Source organism: Oreochromis aureus, linkage group 12 (assembly GCF_013358895.1).
Source record: "Oreochromis aureus strain Israel breed Guangdong linkage group 12, ZZ_aureus, whole genome shotgun sequence".
NCBI lineage: Eukaryota > Metazoa > Chordata > Actinopteri > Cichliformes > Cichlidae > Oreochromis > Oreochromis aureus.
In genome coordinates this window covers 11973509-11997822 of record NC_052953.1, presented here as the reverse complement: position 1 = coordinate 11997822, position 24314 = coordinate 11973509, and the positions used below count along the sequence as shown (strand labels likewise).

Genomic DNA, 24314 nt, shown 5'->3' with positions numbered 1-24314 from the left:
CATGCAACAATTAGTATGTGTGGTTTCAATCATGTCATCTCTTTAAACCTGGATATGGTGACATCACTAAACCAATCATGAGTTCAAGCTAATTTTCAATCAACCACTCTACCCTATTCTTCAGTCAGACTGGTGCAGGTTCACCTCTCATTGGTCCTGCTTTCATTCACACAGTGTCTGTTCGGGCCGCTCCAGCAACGCCAGCTTGTTCCTTCTTTTTCTTCTCCATTCTTTTCCTTCAGTCTCTTCCAAAATTACTCAAGCATGGCAAATATGACATTTAATGTCCAGTGCTTCATTGGCCTCTTATCCCACTGTTCAACCGTTCAAAGCCTGTAATTCCGCCAGCACATATTACGCTTTGCTTTTCACGTGTCGCTGGTCGTCAGTCGCTTTCATCAGTGTTAATGGATCAGGGCATTGCTGCTTGCCTGCTGTATTCGAAGTCCACCTATGTTCTGTCGGTCTTCATCAGGAGATTGACCGTCCTTGAGCTTTCTCGCTTCTCAGGGACAAAGTGAGAGATCGTTTACAATTTCTTTTGAGCCGCCAAAGACTGGCTCATTTTCTCCTTACCCCTGTTAATCTATTGTTATGTCGCTTGTACTCAAGGTTCCAATGTTGAGAGAAGTCCACCCGTATTACAACACTAAAACACAGAATTAATATTTCTTTTTCATTTCTTTTTTTTTTTTTTTTAAATTCCATTTGCTTCATCTGCCTCGAAGTTTAACTGCCTGTCTCTCTTTCTCTGGTGCATCACAGTGAGTTTCCCCTTTATGGCATGCAGTTCCTGTCCCAGACACACAATATTTCCTGTTTCCTGCAGACCCTGTCTCTTGAATTTCACAACCACAAACAATCAGTAATTCTACTAATCTGATTTAAAACCATACACCCTCATTTCAATTAACATTTAAATAGAGCTCTTCAAACATCAGGACACCAACACCTCTTTTCAATATCACCATTCCTGTCAGTTTAGAAGACTAGTCATCAATACTTCTGAGTGGTGTACCAAGTGTATATACTATGTGTTTTCTTGAACTGAGAGAAAAGAAACTCAACCCTCTCATACCATCAATTATGCTTGAATTGTTATCTCAAACTTTTAAAACATCCTATTTACATCACACAAAAGAAATATATCACACCTAAACATTCATTTAAACCCTACTACCACCGCATCACACACTTTAAACTGTGATCGCTAAACTTAGTCACTGATCACACACTACAGTACTAATTCAACCTATTTATACTCGTAATAAGCAAAACCAGCCTCTAAGTTACCGCATTAGCAGTACCAAACAATAGTTACAAAGTTCACTAAACCCAGCAACAATCACTATGCCACCGCCCTCATTTACAACGAGTCACAACCATCAGTGCACATCCGCAGTGCACTGGTGACACAGAGACTTTCAATAATAAAAGAGCTTTTTATTTTATAATACACAGACGCCTTTTTAATTACAACTGCACAGATTTAGGCTCTTAAAAACCCATAATTTGGCGAATTTAACATAATCGTCCAACCGACAAAGTCCCAGACCTTATGCATCATTCACCAGCATCCAGACCGAACCGCCTGTCCAGATTTTCAGCCTCAACTTAATTCTGCTGGTGGCAGCCGTGCCAGTGAGACTCTGGAACTTCTCAGTTACTTTGAAGATTCCAGTTCTTCCCAGCTGTTACAACGACCAACCATAGTCGCCGCAGGTCATAAGGATAAACGCTTTACCCAGGAGGGGTTACATCGAGAAAATGCGCTTACCAGATCGCTGTCGTTTCTGTAGACAAATGAATACTTGAACACCACCCACCCCCAAAACAGGATTAGACTGAGGCAGGTCAGGATAGGGCTCCTGAACCCACAAAATGACTATCACAAGATAGACCCAATGACCAACCTGGGACTTAACCCACAAATGACCCCTAAATTTCACTTTTCACGGAGACTCGAACTCACTTGATCTTTTTCCTTTTCTTTTGGGACTTGAACCCAGTACTTTACTTATAACTTATCATTACTCACAACCAGCATGCTCATGACATACCATCTAAAATCAAACAGATTCACCAGTAATTTTCAGTGAGTAGATTTAATTTGTCATGTCCAATCTGGCACACTTTGAAACCAACAGTATCGCGGTTTTGGCCTTTTGTACAAGCCGTGCTTGTCTCACTTCAGACCACTGACCGCATTCGCCCTGCCTAATCACCACGGACCCCGTGATTCTCCGCCTGCACTCTCTCAACGGACGAGCTCCCCAAATGTTAAGGTTCTGATGCTGAGGTGGTCCAAACAACCACTGGACCCGGCTGGTGCAATTAGACGGCATTTTTAATGAATTATTACATGTGAGTCCACTGTGAAGTGTTGAACTAATCTCACAATAGTCAGGAACAAGACTTATTGGGTGGAAAAATAGTACAGCCCTTTCTTCTGTTGCTGCAGCAGACTCAATACAGCATAATGTCAACTAAACCACAAACTGCTCAGTTAACTTTGAACACAGTTTAAAAAGAACATTGTCTTCGGCTCAAACCAGGTGCTTTCCTGTCACCATCCTGCCCAGGCTTATCTTGGAACATCAGGCCCAATGTTCTGCACAAACTGTCACTCATGCAGGCACAACTTGCAGTTGCAAGCAAAACATAATTAAACCTTGCTCATATAAATGAGCTCATTCAATATGTGTGTGTATGTGGTGGCGTGTGTCAAGCTTCTGCTGCCCTTGTTTCTGCCCTCAGCTCCCAGCAGACCTTGTAACCTTCCACCAGACAGAAGGCTGTGCACGCACAACAACTGAAACTATGTGTATGTGTGCAATAATCTTTGACTGATATATAAAATGTATAAACAATGTTTAATCTATCACAACCATTTAAAGCTAATCGTTGCTTAATCAAAGACAATGCATAAAAGATATTGAAGACTACCAAACGCCTCAGAATTACTTGCACTGAGACTCTGTTGCTTCTTCTTCCTGCAAAGCATGCAACTTCAAAACATGTAACTTCCTGTCTTTACACAGAGTATACTTCTGTCCTCGCAGTTCACACAGAAACATTTAAGATTAGAAGAAAAGCATTTAAAATTATAGATTCCATCAACAGTTTAACGTGGTTCTTACTGGACCTGTAATAAAGACCAATATAAATACCAATATATTTTGAACATTCGAATGCATTCGCATGCAACATCACTATTAATGAAATGGTAATGATGATTATAGTAATAGCAGCAACAATAGCAGTAAAATATTCTGATACTCCCTGGCACAATGCATTTGTTTGAAGACAACCCCCAAAACCTCACCATTTCAAATACTTAGCAGCATTGAAATTATTGCACAGTGGTCCCTCGCTATACCGGAAAAGTAACTTCCTCATGACACTGTTTCGCTGATATTTTATTTTTGCAGCACATCGGTGTTGTTGCGTTTGATTGTTGCAGACCATTGTCAATCAATTGGCAGTCCAGTTCTCAGCCAGTATTAACAAAATATATTGGTCAAAAATGCTATATTATCAAAATTCAAAGCTGCAGCACATACAGCAACAAACACCGTTAGTAAATGTGTCCTGAGTTTATGCAGGCTCGGAAAGTAAGCGCTGCTGGCAGCTCAACAGCTTCCAGATCACTTATTTTTCTGAAAGATGGAAGGGCATTACTGCTCATTTCACACCCTCCAGATTCTTGAAATGTCAATGCTTTGTCCCATGGAAACCACTTCACAGTACCAACAGTCCACTAAACCCATAAAGAGTGATCCTGAAGAAATGAAGCGCACACTAGTGACCTCAACACCAGAAGACAGCTCTTTTCCTGATGCTCAGATGGAAAAAAAGAGTTCCATGAAACATTAGGGATTCTTTATCATTGCTTTATTCTTGAAAAGTTAATGGTACTATCATTAACTTTTCAGACAACCTAACTGGCTAAAGAGTAAAACATTTAGGACAATAATTTTGATGAAAAGTGATTCAGGCGCGTTTTAAAGAGTCACGTCGGTAAAAGTAGATAAATGTTTAAGAAATATAATATTTTATACATTTTGTGAACATACACAAAAAGTGGCTATTTTTGGCAACAAACAAGTTGGGAGAGTTTTATATTTTTGCTCTCCTTGAACAAAAATAACAGCATAATAATCATTGTTGATGTTAATCAATTAGATGTCCCAGACTCTACTATTAATAATACAGCAGTCCCTCTTATCGCAGGAGTTACTGCTCTCTAAAAATAAACCTCGGGTGAATCCATGAAGTAGCCACCTTATTTTTCTTACACCACAAGACTGTAAACCCCCACTACATGCTTTATACACTTTTCTCAGACAGGCATGGCTAACATTCTTTCTTTTTGGTCAAACACCTAGAGTTCAAACCTTCGTAGAAACATAAGTCCAGTATTATGGAATGAAACCAAAGGTGTTTTTGGCGGTGCAAAACGTATAGTCGGTATTGCTGTTTGTTTAAGAAAACTTTACAAACACAGTACACAGCACCCTCAGTGTTACACTGTTGGGGCTGTTAGGTTAAGGCTGTGCAGGCAGGAATGGTGGGACCCATAGTGCAGACGCCTGAGGCAAAAAGGTGAACTCAAACAGCTTTAATGTTGAATCAAAAGGTAACAAACTAAGACTCAAACATAAACTCAGGCAAGCAGACAAAACACACAGCATAATAAACGGTAGATCGCTACAGAGAGCACAAGAAAACACAGGGGCTTAAATACACAGAGGAGCAATCAGGGAATGGCAATGGAGGGAAACACAGTTGGGGCAAATCAGGACCAACGACTAAGGAGAGCAAACCAGATACCAACATAAGACCGACCTTCAAAATAAAACAGGAAACATAACACAGATTGAACTTACATCACAGAGACCTGCCAGGCACGCACTGTAACAGAGAGAACAGAGACATGGGACCAGGGCAGATTACAGACACCGACTGGACACGGGATATAGCAAACAAAGGATACAGAGACGCGAATCCATGTAAGGGGACACAGCTGACAGGGGGAGACACAGAGGAACTAGAGCACATAGACATAAACCATAAGACAGAACTTTAAGAAACAAGAGACTAGAAATATAAATACATAATAACTAAAACCCTGTCAATCCACCTGCATCCTAACAGTACTTCAAAAGGGTTGGTTCTATACCAAACCCGAACACCAAAACAAAACAAAAACAAACAACCCAACCAGGGCGGGCGGTGGGGAACAGATGGAGGGTTTGAAACAACAAACCAAAACACAAGGAGCCCGAAAACAACACAACAAAAAAACAGGTTCACAACAGTACAGGTGGCCAGGAAAAACAGTCCAAACAAAACCAGCCGCCCTGCTGACGGCACGATAGTCCAAACCCGGTCAGTAGGGGGCGGCCCGGAGGCGGACGGCCCAAGAGCCAGAAAACAGCCCGTGAGGCCGACCGGGCGGAGGCACCGGTGGCGACGGAGCAGGCTGGGAGGTTGCCCATGATGGCTAGGACGCTTAATCGAGGCCCGCGATGTTGAGCAGGATGGTCCCGACAGCGTGGCAGCGACTGCTCAGGCGAAGTCCGGTGCTGTGCTGAAGCCGACCAGGCGGCCAAAGACCGGAGGTCGACCAGACGAGGGACCAAACCGAGGTCGGACCAGACGAGGACGAAGTCAAGCCAGACCAGACGAGACGAAGTCAAGCAGAGGTCGGACCAGATCGAGGATTTAAGCCGGGCAGCTGGTGGTTGGACAGGCCTTCGGCTCACCAGCTGGCTTATCAAGAGAAGCCGTAGCTGAAGCTGGGACCCAGCGCATTTATAGTCGTAGCTGAAGCTGGGACCAGGCTTACCCGCAGTCGTAGCGAAGCGGGTCTGTGGCGACGTAGTTTAGCCGAAGCTGGACCAGGCGACGAGAAGTCGTAGGTGCTGAAGCTGCCAGGCTAAGATGGTTGCAGGCTTTTACCCAAGCGTGGGAGCCGCAGGTCGGCGACCAAGGCGACGGCGCGGGGAGCCGCAGGTGGCGATTTGCTACACGGCGTGAGTTTTGCGGTGCAGCATTTAAGGCTGACCCGGCCTCGGACCCTCCAGCGGAGGTGGTTGTTGTGGCTGACGCCCTCGGACCTCCAGTTGGAACAGAAGGCCGTGCCTTCGACCTCCAGCGAGGCAGCTGTTGTGGCTGACGGGCCTCGGACCCTCCAGCGAGGCAGAGTTGCTGGCTGGATCGCACCGACCCTCCAGCGGAGGCAGGTTGTTGTGGCTGGACGGCCCTCGACCCTCCAGTGGGAACAGAAGGCGCTGGACGGGCCGGACCTCCAGCGGAGGCAAACAAAGGCTGGGCGCGGCCTCCAGAACCCCCTGCTGGAACAAGGCTGACTGCCCCCGGACCTTCCAGCAGAGGCAGGTTGCTGTGGTTGACCCGGCCGCCGACCCTCCAGCCGGCAAACAGCCGGCGTGGTTCTCCAGAACCCTCAGCGGAACAGAAGGCTGGACGGCCCCCGGACCCTCCAGCGAGACCGCTGGGCAGCTGATGCAAAAATATACCCCCAGAATAAATAGTCCCATGGCTCAGCGAAACAGAAAAGTGTCTTTTTCACTCACCACAGCCACGGGTTGCTTGACATCCTGAGTCCGGCCAGACACGCCGGGTGCGGCCGCCCGGTGAGATGGCTCCACTGGTCAAGTACCCAACCGCAGGTTAAGCAGCACATCTTTCTCCGAGTTGGTGTGGTGAGCAGCAGCAAATAGGGGCATGCAGATGGAAGTCACATGGTGTCCCTGTATGAGTGGGTGAAGGGAGTCCAAAAGCCGTGGGAGACCGAAACCAGTCGCTGTAGTTTGTTCGCTTGGAAGAACGCCAGGGCCTTCCCTGGATGATTCAGTCACAGGTCGCGCACTTTCCACTGAATACCATAACCTCCCAGCTCATCATCAGACCGGGTTAGTGTTGCTGGTATTCTGGTCGCCATCTTCTGTTAAGTTAAGGCTGTGCAGCAGGAATGTAGGGACCCATAGTGTGATCGCCGGAGAGGCAAAGGTGAACTCAAAACAGCTTTTAATGTTGAACTCAAAAGGTAACAAACTAAGATCTCAAACATAAACCTCAGGCAAGTTATGACAAACACACAGCATAATAAACGGTAGATCGCGACAGAGAGCACAAGAAAACACAGGGCTTAAATGGCTAATAGAGGGAGCAATCAGGAATGGGCAACAGGAGGGAAACACAGTTAAATCAGGACTAACGAGACAAGGAGAGCAAAACCAGATACACCAAATATATCTGGACCTTCTGCAACAAACAGGAAACATAACACAGATTGAACTTACAGACAGACTCATTGCAACGCACTGTAACAGAGAACAGAGACATGGGGACCAGGGCAGACACAGCATCACCCACCGGACGGGACAGCAGCAACAAAGGATACACAGAGACGCCAATCTGCATTTGGGAAACAGCTGACAGGGGAGTAGAGGAACCAGAGAACATAGACATAAGTAAGACAGAACTAAGAAACAAGAGACTAGAAATTATAAATAATATAATAAATTAAACCCTGGTCAATTCAGGCATCCTTAACACTAGCGATCGGAAGATTTATGTAAATTCAACGTTAAACGATTCTGTACTGTACAGCAGCGGTCCCAACCTTTTTGCACCACGACCACTTAATGTCAGTATATGACACGATCGGCTCTTTGGTGTCATGGACAACACAACAAAAGACTAAAAAAGAACTGTGGTATTTGTAAATATAATAATAACCCAATTCAGTTGTGCCAACAACATGATGAAAATATCCTCCTCTCCGCTTAACGTTTCCCTGGTCGCTATGGTAACGACAAATAGCGTTCTTCAAAATAAGCACAACTACAACCATACATTTCACCGTGCGCCCAACTTCGGCGCGACATCTGCAATTAAAGGGACTCCACGGGCCGGTACCAGCTCAGGGCCTATTGGGGACCGTTGCTGTACAGGAGACACTGGACTGATTGATTGACAATGGTCTACAGCATCAGAACGCACAACACTTACAAAGTTGTAAAATAAAACAAAGTAAATCAGTCTGTTTAGTGTCGGCGAAGGTGCAATCACAAGTTATAGCGAGGGACCACTGTGTCAATACTTCAGTAGCACTGCTGGATATTTTAAACAGAGCTTTTATATTGTCTTTCAAACAAATGCATTGAACAGAAAAGGTTGTTTGAAGGATTAAATGTTAATGACTATTTTATACTTATGAAACCTTTATGCAGAAAAAGCAGCAAAGATACAATACAAAAACATAAACATGGGACACTTTTGGCCTAACAATTTAGATGGTGAATTTTTTAACAAACCCAGAGCAAAAAACCCACTTAGAACCATTTTTGCTTTCAGCAGATCTTTTGCAACAAAAACGCACTTAGTTTTTGCTGTCAAAAGCCCATTTAACTGAAGTTACTGCTTCCCATACTGTGGAGGTCACATACCGGGTTAGTGGGAGGCATGGCTGCTCCCAGTGGCTGCAGCCAGGTGCTCTTGTAGCTGCCAGCTGGTTGAAGCTGCTCACCCCTCGCGGGCAACACCCTGCAACCTCTCTGTGGGTGTTGCAGTTCCAGTCAAGGTGCCCCGCCTGAAGATCATAAACACCACCGTCATCATCGGCACCGAGGGAGGAAACAGGGCGCTTGACAAAAAGAGCAATACCAGTGGTCCCTGTTTCTCGAGGCAGAAAATGGTTGGCACAGCCGCCAGCAAGCACTTTTCCCATCCTGCCTGACAGGCTCACGAAGTTATCTACAATTTTCATGTGGCTTCACGTCCCAACCACGGGCAGCTCTGAGGCCTGCATTCATGCTATCCTAGGAATGGCCTGAAAGCCGCATTTGGGTTGTCACCGCCTCCTGCACCTTTGCGAAATGTCCGAGGCATCACTGAAGCAACTCCCCGGCATCAGCATCTTAGACCACCAGAGATCAGTGTTTTTCAATCCTTGAGTCACAGCACATTTATAGATTAAAAATATCCTGTAATAACAATCAAACTTTTACCAAAATGTAACACCGTAGCTCAATACAGTACATATAATGCGTTAATGTTTGTTTTATACCACCAGTGTGAACCTGGGTCTGCAGTAGATGAAATCAATAAAGATGACATATTCTGGCAGGAATTGAAGGAAAGGCGAAGAAACGTTAAAGTCCCGCACCCATCCTGGTTCCAAGAGGGTTGGTGGCTAAGACCAATCTATCGCTGCGTCCTGTGCTACTCACAGTGAGGTGATTAGGGTCCAGCCTGTCTTGTTGCTGCGTTCGTTCTCAGGAAGTGGGCAAGTTCAGACTGACCAGCTGCAGTCATCAGACCTGACTCTGGCTCATCTTGGTGGAAAGGGAGAATGTGGTCAATATTTAAATTGTTTTGGGTGAGAGCACTTTCTGATTCGAAGACGGCTTGATTTGCGATGCCTTCGTACGCTGTATCTCACCTAAAAACTCCAATGCTTTTGGGCACATTGAAGCCTGCATCAGAAAGAAACAGAGTCTATGACCTTGTAATGGTGTTCAACCAATGCGGAACTTCCACTGGTAAACACCACCAATAGAAGTCTTCAAAACAGAGTTAATCCTGTTCAGACTGGAGAAACACTTAAACCATTTAATGTTTTTAGTTTCATTCACCACAATTTTTAACCATCCTTTAGATATTCAGCTGCCTTAACCAGTCGCCCAATCGTTAAATGGTAAAGCAAACCTATGCTACTCTTTGGTGTCTTCAACACTGTACTTGTTGCAACTGCTGTGTCTGCTTAAATATCACCCGCATTTGATTTATATCTTGATTTTTTTTGTAACAAATGTGGACATACTGTTATTAGTGCATAAAAGGACGAAATTCTATTGTTCTATTACGGGTTTTGTTTAGCTTAGTATGATTTCTGTGGTGACGTTACTTGTTTTGTAACAAACACCTCATGCTCAATATCCAGGATAAAGCGTGGTCAAGACAAAATGAACCATCATCACGTTTGTCAATTTCCAAGTCACAAATGTTGCTTTTTTTCGCACAAAATAGTGTCAGTCCAGATTTGTTGGCTCTTCTTCATGGTAACCTCCTGACATGATGTTACTAGCTGACGTTAAGGAACCTTTTTACCTAATCACTGATGTTATTTTTGCATATTTTCATTTCCTGAGGAAACCCTCCTTGGCTCATTTGCATCTCAATTTTATAGTAGTTGAAGTTGGAAAGTCTTTTCTCTGAAAAGAAAAGCACATCATGTCATTGTAGCAGTTGTCTCTGGATTATCTTGTACCACTTCTCAACACCAATCCTCCAGTCAGCATACAGCATCTTCTAACAAGAGCCACACAGAACACGAAAATATGTGCACAGAGAAAGTGCTATCATGCCCGAGACAAGCCCTATTATTACTCCACAGTGTATTTAGTTGGTTCCATTGTTGTTTCTTTTTAATTCAGTTTAAGAGTAATTGTAGTTATATAGAGGAGAGACTGGCTGATCCTGTCGGGCCAAATTTCTGCACTAAAAAGCATGTGCAAATTGCACGAGAAAGAGGAGGAGGAATGAAAAGACAATGGACAAAAGCATCCAGTTACCATCTTCAATGTTCAATAACGAGCTGTAGATGCAACCAGTGTTGAAGACTGGAGGTTCAACTGGAGTTCAGTTCTGATGCTGGTGCGGTGTTAATGATTACACACCTTGAGAACAAAGTTAGTGCACAAACTCTGCTGCAGGAAAACATTCATATCTAAAATCTAACATTAATAACATGCAAATCTCTGGTCTGTTGGTGCTTGTAATGAAACCAAAATATTCTGCAGATAGGTTTCAAAACAGACATTCAAATATTACTAATATAAAAAATAAAAATAAAAATGTAAATCGATGATCATTACAGTGCCCCTGAAACAGTGTTGACTACCCACATTTCGGTGGTTTCCATGAAAGACAACCGAAAGCCCCTCCCTGTATCAACTTGAAATTGCCATTATCAGGATGCAGGAAAGTTTTGTGGTGGCAATATGTTCCAGTTGGGACAAGTTTTTGAATAGTTGGTAGCGAAAAGGTTTTCTATCAGCAATTGGAAAGAAAGCCTGGTAATTGAACTTTTCAACTTCTTATTTTAAAGAAGCTCACACAGGAACCCCGTTAAGATAACTGGCCATATGAAAGACAATTCATACGTTAGACTATTGTAAGTCAAATGCGCCGTTGTAAAACAACTGATGGCATACTTACAGCACCCCTGCCTTCCTTGACTACATACTCAGCAAAAGAATGGGTTATGTTCTGTTATTATTCACAAGGTCACCACCGCGGTAAGCTTTGCATGTTTGATTTACAGCAGATGCCTTTTCTGGACACAACCCAAAGTGATTTGTCTCCACCACTTGTTGGGCAAGAAACCAACACACTATAAAATCCCGCTGAGCAACTGAGCATAAGAAGATGTTACTTTTGTTATTTGACTATTTTATGTGACTTTAGTTAACCTATTTTAAACTTTACGTTAATTATTTTTTTAGAGTCACGATCGAAGATGACCTGCACCAGAAAGTCGAATCAGTGACGCCAAAAAATTAAAGTACTGGGAGAACAGAGAAGGTATACACTGCTTTTCTCATTACAAGAGAGTCAATATACTCATTTATTACTATTATCAACCACAGTAATATATATAGATACACGTGGGCGTGTCAGTATTCATGTTAAAGTGAGCCTCAAGGCTCTGTAAACACAGATGCAGCCTGGCAAAATATGGCAGAAAAAAGCACTGAGTAATCAGAGACACCGCGTCTCAACACAGTGATATATACGACATTTAACACGATTATTAAAACCAAATGCACCAGTAGACACAGAGCAAGAAGAACAAGGGCATCCGCAGAACATATGTCCCAGGGTGTGATAAAAAATTCGAATAAATACATTTCTTGATTAATAAGAGCAGGTTTTGTTGTTTTTGTGCTCCAACCTCGAGCTAACTAGCAAACATGGTGGACAGAAAGAATATACCAGGACCTGACGAAAAAAAGAAGCATCTTCCTTTTTAAAATTGTGCACTGTTTATTTATCATTTACAGTCAGAAGAAAAAAAAAAGTATGATGCAGCCTGCAGCACCATGCACAATTTTGTTGACCCTTTAAAATGTGGTTTTGGTCCAGACCTTCATTCATGCTTTTGTATGTTCTGTACATGCTTTTTGTTTTGTTATTATTTTTCTAGGTATGCAGATCTTTCAGGCTTTAACAACTGTAAAGCCCGAGGCTATACTCAGGAGACCCACACAGTTGTGTACATACACCTCACGTTGTTATAATTTAACGCATGATGTTTATGTCCCAGTGGGTTGTATAATTCCAGTTCACCTCCATATTTTCATGGCTGTGTCAACATAAATGCTCTGCCTCTTATAAAGCGCAGAGCAAAAATGATGTCAAGCGTGTACCAAATTGAAAGGTGGTGCTTTGAGATAACCCAGACCGTGAAAGACATTGCTGGGCTTTCTGGTGACACTTCACACTATTGATCAGTGGGAGTGTTTGATTACTGTGCAACAAACAAACCAAGTCGGCTGAGTTTTTCCACCTTTCAGTGACCTTTTGCTCAGGTAGCTGTCTTTTGTTCTACTTGAAGGAACGCTTATGTGCAAAGGGCTCTAAGGCACTGCCACCAAAGTCCCCATTCTATCAGAAACTAGTTGAGATCGAGTCGCTTCATGGATCACCACGTCTAATGGCTTTGGATTCTGATTGCTGCTTTACCACTGCCAATCCGGTACTACCCAATCCTGACTGTTGTCATAGACGCCTCTGGGCATCCCGGTGAGCGTAATTAATGTGCACTACAAATGCGGGAATCAGATAGCGCTTTAAGTCCCGGATTGTGCATTAGGGATGCAAAATCTATTTACATCTAAACCGAAGAATGCCAAACAGAAAAGTAAAGCGAGTTAATACAATCTTTTATAGCACTTTTAAGATGAAAAATTGAAAAGTAATGCTTAAAACATAAAGATAAAAAGCAGCATAGCAGCAAAGTTTAAAAGATTTATTTTTAGCTTCTAAACAAAATCATGGAGTCCAGAGTCCAGGGGCCACGTTACAAAAGCTCTGTTTCCTGTGAGTTTGCAACCGTTCTACCTACAGGCAGTAGGCCCTGATCCTGATGAGATCTACTGGGGCTAAAATCCAAAACCAGAATCTTAATTTGGACTCCAGTGCAGCTGAATTGGCACGTAGTGTGATGTCTGAATACTTAGAAGCTCTTGTCAGAAACCTTATAGCATCAGTTCTAAACATCCCACATCTAAAGTCCAAAGCGTTTTCTTAAGACAAGTAAATAATGAGTTACAATGATCAAGATTGTTATTCATGACTTTTATTTCTCCAATTTCCAGTTAAAGTATGAAACTGGAACTCAATTTGCAATATTACTGTGGGTTTCAAACCCCTGTGGTTGGGAGCAATGCCATCCATTCTAGAGAACATAGCTTTTGCGCAAAAGAACTGTTGCTGTTGTTTGGTTATAAATATCCAGTGAAACCCTCCAAATTAGACATCCTTATCACTTAGTAGTCATTACTAATTTATTATTTATTAATTACGCGATGACCTATTTTCAACGGGTGCTGCTTCAACATAATTATTTTAAGTTTGGTTTCATTAGTCAGATCCACTAAACCTTCTAGAGAATTTTGTCAAACCTCAAGTTTAGGTGGCTTAACTAACTTTGCTTTAGGTTGAACATGATGTGGGGTTGTTTTTCCTTCAAATAATAATAAAATGAGCTCAAATCTTTATAAATGAATTATATATATAAGAGCAGTATAACTCTCGCATTTTTCTAGTATTCTTTTTGTTTCTTGTATACTTTTATACAAGTAACAGTTAGTGATATGTATGCATACAGTTTACCTTAGTTTGATTTAATCACGATTTTCTGGCCATTTCACCGTGAATTTCAAGAGTCTTACACAAAAGGAAGTTTTTAAGAAAAAGGGTTTTCTGGAGAAGTCCAGGTGTGCGGGGTCCTGCTCACTCCCGTGGGCGGCGTGCTGCCTCTCTTGCAGAGGCTGGAACACCGCGTGGTCCTGCGTGCAGTGGTGTCTCTGACAAAACACCCTATCAAGCTGTCCTAGCTTGTTACTGCGCATGCACAGAACTCAAAAGCGGCCATGTTTTGGTGTTAATTGTACACGCTATTATTTGATCCTCGATCTTGTGCGTGACAAAAAGGTTAGTATTATATATTTTACTTCTTTATTACAGTTAATACTACTTAAGCTGTTGTCAATTTGTTAACTTTTCAAAGCTAACATGCTTTTCGTGTTAGCATATAATTTCACCCTGGAGTCTCAATTGAAGTCATATTTCAAGTCTTGATTTAGTATTTCTAAACTTCTGTAAACCGGCATACAGCGATGGGCATAAACCATGTAAAGGCAGTATATTCGTGATAAGGTGCACGATTGATAAGACATGACTATAAATTTATACTACGGTAGGATGTTTTGACAAAAGTAGGATGTTTGTCAGCTGCCTGCTGAGCGGCTCACTTCCAGGCCTGCTGACACCGACTGCCTTGCTATGGGTAGCCACGGACCAGTTCCACGCGCTGCAGCTGGAGGCACTGGCAGCCCATGCGCCCCGGAACCACCTCGCGTCACTGCGCTGCAGAGATGTGCGGGCGCGCGCGCCACAGTGGACACTTTTCCGTCGCTGGGCCTGGGCGCGGCTGATGGTCCAGGCGATTCCCTACGTGTAGGGTTGAGTAGGTTCGCCGGATGGCTCCCCCTGCCTCGAGGCGGGGGTTGTATGTGTGCGGGTGTGGTCTGTGATGTTGCTCATCTACAATCCCAGCCTCTTTGGCTAAAAACCCGTGGTCTGCTTGTGTGTGTTGGTGGTAGGATGTGTACGGCTGGCAGCGGGAGAGCTGCACCCCTAGGAATGTACTGTTACAGCAACCGTGTGATTATGGTAAGAATAAATGATGTCAGAAGCATGAAAAAGTCATCAGGTGTCTGCAGTGGTGGTTTACAGTTATCAATTTTATTTTTATTTTTATGACTTTACTTCTTCTAAACCTTAGATAAAAGCGCTACTAGCAGTAAACAGATTAAAACAAACAGTACTGCTGAGAGACCATAATACAAAATTATAATTCAAATTCAAAAACAACTGGGGAAAATATAGACAATATGTAAACAACCCAACAACCCCCAAAGCATCTAAGTTACATCCGTGACAGCACTAAACACAAAGAGTAAAGTGTTTTCTCGCTGTGGCGAGTCAGTGACGTGGCCGTTTCGTCTACCGAGCGCTGCAGCATTACCAAAACAAGTCGGAACTTAAAATAAAGAATCGTCTCACCAGGTGATATCGATCTGATACGATGCCGACTTAGTATCCATACTAATCGATATCCGTCACTAATCAATAGTGTTGTTCAAGGTTATTTTAGTAATTAGTTACTTATTAGAGATAAAGACAACTCTTTATTGTCATTGCACAGTCATACTTGACCCTAGACTTAGAGCTTTTTATTGTCATTGTGTGGTTTCTTGCACAGCAAAAATTGGAGCCTGGATACAAAGGTGCAAAAGTAAAAGAAAAGAAAAGAATATACAAAAGGGGGAGCAATATATATATGTACACATATATGTGAGTAACTATACATGGTGTATGCATAGAAACATTGAAACACAAAACATTGTGGAACGTATACTAAGGGCAGTTATACAATATACATACAAATAAATAAGAGGTGGAGGGCTATTGTCATTTAGGGTGGGGATGGTAATTCCACTGAGACCAAAAAATTACAGTACAAAAGATATTGCACATGAGCCAAAAGAAAATATTGCACAGAGAACATGAAAAGACTGAGATGTGCACATAGATGATCAATAGCAAGCGTCAAGTGGTCTGTTCACTACATAGTTTGGATTAAGAATTCTGGACAACCCACGGAAGCTGTTATTTAGTCTGTTGGTTTTTCACCTGATGGATCTGAACCCCTTTTCCAGAGGGCAGGGTGTTGAAAAAGGTGGTGGTGGGATGGGGTGGTCCTTTATAATTGCCCTGGCCTGGGAGACATTTTGAGCAGGCAATTAAAGGTACAGGGAGGAGTTGGACAGCCGATCACCTTTCCTCTGCAGTTCTGATGACCTTCTGTAGTCTCTTCTTGTCAGCTGGTGTGCAACCAGCGTACCACTCAGGATGGCGTGCTGCAGCACACCTCAATAGTAGCATGGTAGAAGGACACAGGAGGGCAGTCTGCAGCCTGTTCCATCTCAGAACCCTCAAAGTGACGGAGGCGCTGCTGGAGCTCTCTCTCACTAGGGCTGTGTAGTTTGTGGACCCAGATAAGTCCTCAGATATGTGGGTGCCGAGGACTTAAAGGGAGGACACCCTCCACATGAAAGGGCTCACTCTATATGGATAGTGAGGGGATCAGTTCTTGTTTTGCGAGTCCATGACCCCTTCCTTTGTTTTCTTGGTGTTTGGGGTAAGGTTATTGTGGTTACTGATTCTGCCAGTCATCTGGACCTCATCTCTGTAGGCTGTGTCATCATCGTTGCGTGATGAGCCCCATCAGAGTGGTGTCGATCCTGAAAATTTAGAAGATGATGTTGCAGGGGTGCGTGGGTACAGTCACTGGTGTGAGATGGTGTATAGGGGTGGAGCTCACAAATCCCTGTGGCGAGCCCTAGCTGATGCTGTGGAAGAGACAGAGAGACACTCTGCCTCTCTTCCACAGAATCGTTCTATCCTGTCTTCTTTTCTCACCCCAACCGATCGCTGCAGATGGCCACCCTCCTGAGTCTGGTTCTGCCGGAGGTTTCTTCCTGTTAAAAGGAGTTTTTCCTTCCCACTGTCGCCAAAGTGTTTGCTCTTAAGGGTCATATGATTGTTGGGTTTTTCTCTGTATCTATTATTGTAGGATCTACTGTGCAATATAAAAGCGCTTTGAGGCGACTGTTGTTGTGATTTGGCGCATATCAATAAAATTGAGATTGAATTGAATAGTACAGCGAGTTGGAAACTGTCCCACACTGGCACTCGCTGCTATCAGCACAACACAACAACACAACACGTACAGTAACTTAATAAATAAAAAGAAATAAAAAGAGATGAGTGAATGACAGTAGCTAGCTTAATAATTAAAAAAGAATGAGTGTATGTGATTACACATTGATATCATCTATTATTATTATTATTATTATTAGTGTGAATGCTTGTGTAGATATCACATTCATCTGTTCTTCTAATCTTTATTAGGGTGAATGCTTGCGTAAAGCATTCACGGTATTATTCTATCTCTGTTAGTGTGAATGCTTGTAAAAGCATTCACAGTATTGTTCTTCTAATCTTTATTATTAGTGTGAATGCTTGTAAAAGCATTCACAGTATTGTTGTTGATCTTTATTATTAGTGTGAATGCTTGTAAAAAGCATTCACAGTAATGTTGTTGTAATCTTTATTATTATTATATATTCTCGTACGTTTTTGGCATCTATCTCCTTCAAAACCGTTCACCCTTAGAAAAACCATTCAAACACCGTTAGATTCTCTTCTCTTGGACATGACTGCTTCTACTTTTCTCATTTATAACATTTATATTTTTAAAATTATTCAACTTTTTCAACAAAATTTCCATGTATTTCAATGGGGAGACCCTTCAAATTCTCCTTCAACTTACTCATTTTTAAAGCTTCTTATTACTTCCACATACGTTGACATAGAGCCACCATTCAAACTTTTAAAAACGAAGACAAGCACACTATTCAACTTGTATTTATCTTTTCAATATCTGTTATACTTTTTCTTCAGTTCCAGTTTAAGTTTCATGATGTTTTTTCAGCCAGCTTTCAGAGTTTATAATGGGTGTGTATGGGACTGAATGTTGGGGCTAGAGTGAGACAGCTGAACTGCTAGAGTGAGAGGAGCCCTACTACTTCCACATACGTTGACATAGATCCACCATTCAAACTTTAAAACGAAGACAAGACATTCAACTATTCAACTTGTATTTATCTTTTCAATATCTGTTATACTTTTTCTTCAGTTCAGTTTAAGTTTCATGATGTTTTTTCAGCCATTTCAGAGTTTATAATGGGTGTGTATGGGACGGAATGTTGGAGGTTAGAGTGAGAGCTTCAACTGCCAGAGTGAGAGGAGCGAAAAAATTAATCTTAAAATATTTTTTAAAACTGCTGCTGTGTCCGCAGCGTTTGCTCTACCGGTCTGATTTTACCCTCAAAACGTAGCCATCGCTGTCCTCTTTCATCCAATGTGTTTACTATTGTCCTAGGTGTTATGGTTCTTTCATAAATGTCACCAAAGCACAGCCTCCTCCCTCCAACTCCTCCATAGACTCTAATGTTAAAATGGCTCAGAAGGTTCGTTTGAAAATCAGAAGAGCATGGTGTTTTTACACTGTCACCACGTCCATATAATAAACTCCACAGGCATGAAAACTGAGAATTAGGTAGACTAGACATTGCTGCCGCTCACGGTGAAAGAATTTCGTCAATAGGACCTGTACTTTTCATTTGGGAAGGATTTGTTTGGGGCTGACGTTTCTGTTCATTTTAAGCAGCAAAAAAGTGAGGTGCATGTCTCTGTGCGTGTGTATGGAGCCCCTGGCTCAGTCACTATAAGCAACCAGGCTCACACCTGCCTGCCTAACGAGCTCTGTCTCTCACTGTGCCAAGATTAATCTTAAACACTTCTCTTTCAACAGCTGCTGTGTCCACAGTGTTTGCTCTACAGCCATCATTTTACCCTCAAAAGCGAAGCCATCGTTGTTCTCTTTCCAACAGCGTGTCTTTCAAAGCTCAGAGATGTAAACCTTTAAAACTGTGTGGATCCAAATGGAGGGATCATATTTTAGTCATTCAGTGATTCAAAGAATATGAACTTTTAATATTCATTCAGATGTTTTCTGACTCTAAATAGTCTTTTCTCATTACTCAGGTTTTTCTAATTTACATTTAAAACATTTTCAGCTATTTTCCAACTTCTTCTCTGTGCTTGTCAGCTTTTAGCAGTTCAGCACTTTTGTTTTCAGGTGAAAATTTCTGTATTTTTCATCTCATTCAACATTTTTAACTTAAAATTCAGCAATTAATTCTTTTCAGTGCATATATTCAGATTCAAGCATTCACACTGCAGTTTCTTCAGAAAATGCACTTTCTAGTTCTACATGCTGTAAGTACTTTATCTACTGTGGCCAATTTAGAATCACCAACTAACCTAACAAGTCTTGGTCTTGGCTTGCTTTGGTACATACAACAAAAAAACAAAGTGCTCTGGTTCAATAATCTGCTGCCTGTCATGCTTTAAACAAGTCATTTTCCTCAGATCTACTGGTGTCCTTGGATTTATGGAGAAGAATACAGCCGCTGTCTAACTCACGCACCCGTCAAGTTACTCTGATGTGGAAGCCAGTAAGTCATTGTTCTGTGTCCTTTAAGCACAAGTAGTTGGGTGGAATAGTACTCTGGTTTTAGACAATATACAGTATGTCACCATTACCTTGAACATCCTTCACCCTTAATTACTCATTTATTCTCAGCGTATTGCTGGCACAGCAGCCACAATAAACATACAAGAGTACACAGTTCAGTGGTCACAGGAAGGCCAAACAGAGTCGAAGAACAGCAGCGTGGGCCAGGCAGTGATGTCCATTGGCCCAGGAAAGTGTGACTTCACTGTCCAGGCTGTCCTCCCCTCTGGCACCTCCATCCCCGCCAACATCACCATCCCACCAGCAGAGCACAAAGGTGAACAGCTTCTCTACACCCAGAGTCTCTTAAATTTAAATGCTTACTTAGACATTTAACAGCTTTTTTTCCTTTGATAAAACAAATAAAATATTATGGTAAATTGAATTTAACAAAAAGTCTGTAAACTTCTAAGATTTCATTAAGATGGAGCCGGATTATTCAGGGCCTTGTATGTGAGGAGCAGGATTTTGAATTCGATTCTGGATTTAACAGGGAGCCAATGAAGGGAAGCCATGGAGACATATGCTCTCTCTTTCTAGTCACTGTCAGTACTCTTGCTGCAGCATTTTGGATCGACTAAAGGGTTAAAAGGGACTTTTTAAGACTCATAATAACAAATAAAAGTAGTCCAGCCTAGAAATGTAAATGTATTAACAACAAATATCTCTGTTGTTTGTTTCCATAAATTAAAAAACTAAAAAAGTGAAACAACGAGTGTACATCACAGCACTGTTTTAAGACATCTGTTTGAATAAAAAACTAAAAAGGTACAAATGGTCACATGATTAACTAAAACTAAACTAAAAGCTAATGACACAATTTTCTGTTTGGGCTGTTATAGTCCCCAAGAAATGCAGGGGATAGGATGAAAATTAAAAATAAATAAATATATATATATTTTAAAAGTAGGCACAACACACAAAAGGCACAGGTTGAAATGCAGAACACAAAGTCCTAAAAATGATCCGTGTGTTTCAGTGTATGACACAGATTCAATTCAATTTTATTTATACGCCAAATCACAACAACTGTTGACTCAAGGTGCTTTATATCGTAAGGCAGACTCTACAATAATAATAAAACCAGAGATTAATAACAAGTATGATTCAATGCCGAGAGGTCTATTAACACACAGTGAGTGAGGAAGAAACACCCAGGGTCACCTGGTCCAGCCCTAACTATATGCTTTAGCAAAAAGGAAAGTTTTAAGCCTAATCTTGAAAGTAGAGATAGTGTCTGTCTCCCAAATCCAAACGGGAAGCTGGTTCCAGAGAAGAGGGGCCTGAAAACTGAAGGCTCTCCCTCCCATTCTACTTTTAAATACTCTAGGAACAACAAGTCAGGCTGCAGTGCGAGAGCGAAGTGCTCTAATAGGGTGATATGGTACTACAAGGTCATTAAGATAAGATGGGGCCTGATTATTTAAGACCTTGTATGTGAGGAGGAGGATTTTAAATTCAATTCTGGATTTAACAGGAAGCCAATGAAGGGAAGCCAAAACAGGAGAAATCTGCTCTCTCTTTCTAGTCCCTGTCAGGACTCTTGCTGCAGCATTTTGGATTAACTGAAGGCTTTTCAGGGAGTTTTTAGGACTTCCTGATGATAATGAATTACAGTAGTCCAGCCTAGAAATAATAAGTGCATGAACTAGTTTTTCAGTGTCACTCTGAGACAGCATGCTCTAATTTTGGAGATATTGCGCAAATGGAAGAAAGCAGTCATACAGTTGTTTAATATGCACATTGAAGAACATATCCTGGTCAAAAACAACTCCAGAATTCCTCACAGTGTTACCGCCATCACGAGTAAGCATTTGGTTAGATACTGCATTTCTAAGATTTTTATGGCAGAGTACAATAACCCAAGTTTTATCTGAATTTTGAATTTGCATTTTCAAATCTACTCAGCCAGGGTCTAAAGTCCTGAGTTATTTTGTTTTGTTTTGGACTTTTTCCCCAGAAAATCTCCCAGTACAGAAGCGTTTAGACAGCACCAGCGAGGGTGGTTTCAATTTGACATGGGAAGAGCAGAGCACTGCCACCTGTGGCTATGTTGTGGAGTGGTGCATGCTGGGAAATGCAGTGCCTTGCACTCTGCAGTGGAACGTGCCAGAGGAAAACAATGCATTGTTCCTACATGCTAGTAAGTTTTATTGTTGTTTTCATTCAACAATCATCGTAAATACATTTATTCTTGTTTAGCATTTACTGTCATATTTTTATTTTTAGGTGAATTCCAAGCAGGTAACAGGTATACGTTTTATATTTATGGATGCACGGACAATGGACATAGACTACTGGAGATGCAGACTGGTTACTCACAGGAACTCAGTGAGTTTTGTTGTTGCATGTGTGCGTGTGTCTATTTTATACATTTATTATGTATAGAAGAGACATTTGAGGCTGAGTGTTGTGTTTTAGCCACTGAAAATTAGAAGTATTTCAACAATTTTTTGAGTTTTTATTTCATAATTCTTCTTACAAAGTACAGTTAAGATTGACTCTCATGTGATTATACTCTATGTCTGTTCTGTTAGGTTCCCAAGTTTGTGAAAAATACCATAATTTTGACTCTGCATAGCACCAAAGTAGATTTTAAAATCAAATATATGATTGAAGTGCAAACTTTCAGCTTTGATTAAAGGGGTTTAACAAAAGTATTTAGTATATAACTCAAGTGTTCAACCTGAATTATACAATGTTCCACATTTTCAGTGGCTAAAAAGGGCAAATGAAAAACAGTTCCATGGCCATGAGGCCTGTTTCCTCATTATTCCATGACAAATTAAGCAGATAAAAAATGTGGAGTTTAAACAGAACCAGTTTTTCTGGACTTGTAGGTTTTCTGACAATCTCAATTGCTTATTGTGAACCACGAATGACACCATGGTATTGAGATTGGGACTCTGTAAGCTTCATGTCATTTTTAGCTTTTTACCTTGTTCTTCTTTGAAAGTATCTGGTCTTTAGCACAGAATAGGATGGGGAGAAAATTTCTATCATAGTTTGGATCTGGAGTGTGCAGTTGAAAGTAAACGTTTTTATACACTGTAAAAAAAAAACAAAAAAAAAAAACCATGAAACTTTTTTTTTAAAGAGGTTGCTTTAAATGATAAAATTAAAAATTAAAACTTTTAGTTTAAAAAAGTACAGAAAAAAGTAATAATCCTTAAAAAATTAATACAGAAAAGTCATTTATTTTAAAATGGTACATTGCACTGTATTTTTACAGAGTAGTAGTTGAAATTTTGACACAGGATATCTTGTCTTTGACTAATAGGGGCACCCTGTAAACACAAGATAGTCTTTCCTGTTATGCAGTTCTGATATGCAGAGTGGAGTAATTACTGTGATGCAATCACCTGAAGAGCTACAGGTTCAAATAACAATAACAATATTAGTATAGGTATTTTATAGAAGTTGAGGTTTTTGAACTCAGGGGAAACTTTGTTTTGAGAAGTTGCATTGTTGCTTTGACACCAGATAAGCTGCAAATGTTTTAATTAGTTCGGCCTTCCTTCCTCATTACTATCTCCTGTTTCTTAGAATCTGTTCAGCGCCCAAGTCTGGTTGAACCTGTTCAGAGTACTTCCTCTTCTGTGACACTGGAGTGGCATTACAATGAAGATGATCCAGCTCAGCCAGCATTCATCATGGGGTACCTGGTTACAGTGCAGGAAGTAGGATCTGTTTTGCTGCCAGGTCAGGTTGCGAGAGAGTGTGCAGGAATAAACCAGCATTGTTGATATTCTTCATCTTAATCTCAGTCTGTGGACGTGTTCTAATTATTTACATGATTGAATTTATTTTGTATTTCTGGGCAGTGTCAGATTAACGCTGATTTGAATCAAACTTGGTTAGGATGGTGCCCAGCACAATTATTTAATCTATGTATCATCCTGTGTACATCTAGATCGGTCCAATGTCTCAGTTGCAGATCCCCACATGAAGTTTGTGACCATAGAGGGTCTGAAGGAGAACACAGAGTATACTTGCTCTGTGAGTGCGCTCACTAAAGAGGGGCCTGGGCTACCAGCCAGCATTACCTTCAGAACCAAAATCAACTGTGAGTTTTAAAACACACAGGGGGATCCCAGAGATACAGCTACTGAACTGTATTCTTTCCTGGGACAACCTTTGATAAAAGATGTCAATTTCCAGTGCATAAAGTAATTAATTTCAACTCCTGTTTCCTCCTGTAGACTCTTCTCTCATACTCAAGGTACTGACTCCCATCTTTTTACTCATGGGCTGCACTGTTCTCCTGTGGTCCCAAGTGAAAATGTGAGTAAGGTCATCTTTAAATAGAGACCTAAAGATAGAATCCTGAAGATGATGATAAGAACCATTTTGAACTCTTTTTAAAAAACAAAACAACACTATCTGTTTCAGTGTGAGGAGCGGGCTGAAGGAGATATTTATTTACCCTGCGGGTATGAACATTAAAACTCCAGAGTTTGAAGGCTTCCTGCACGAGGTATGAGCTAATCACTGAGAGAGCAGAAAAAAATGCACAAAGAGGAAATATCCAGCCTAGGAAAGGAATGATCTATCTATTTCTGACACAAGATTCTAGCTGCTCAGCAGTCCTAGGTCTTTGTCATATTTTTGTTTCATCATACACCAAATGTTTTTCCACTGATGGACTGCAAGCACAGATCAGCCGGCTGATTCTCCCACTACAGAGCCATGTTGTTATAATGACTGCAGTATGCAGTTTAGCACTGTCTTGCTGAAATATGCAGGGCCTCCCCTGAAAAAGATGTCTGAATAGGTGACAATGTTGCTC

The 24314-nt window shown here is 41.5% G+C and overlaps 1 protein-coding gene across 2 annotated transcripts in view; it reads left to right on the top strand.

Annotated features, from left to right (window-relative positions):
* Window positions 1–24314, top strand: part of osmr (oncostatin M receptor) — a 51165-nt gene that overhangs the window by 23813 nt on the left and 3038 nt on the right. For both annotated transcript variants that reach the window (XM_039620990.1, XM_031728022.2), the window contains exons 9-16: window positions 19381–19466; window positions 19595–19802; window positions 21486–21668; window positions 21755–21856; window positions 23072–23227; window positions 23439–23591; window positions 23728–23809; window positions 23918–24002. In XM_039620990.1, the coding sequence (XP_039476924.1) occupies window positions 19381–19466; window positions 19595–19802; window positions 21486–21668; window positions 21755–21856; window positions 23072–23227; window positions 23439–23591; window positions 23728–23809; window positions 23918–24002 (1055 nt within the window). The remainder of the gene's footprint in view (window positions 1–19380; window positions 19467–19594; window positions 19803–21485; window positions 21669–21754; window positions 21857–23071; window positions 23228–23438; window positions 23592–23727; window positions 23810–23917; window positions 24003–24314) is intronic.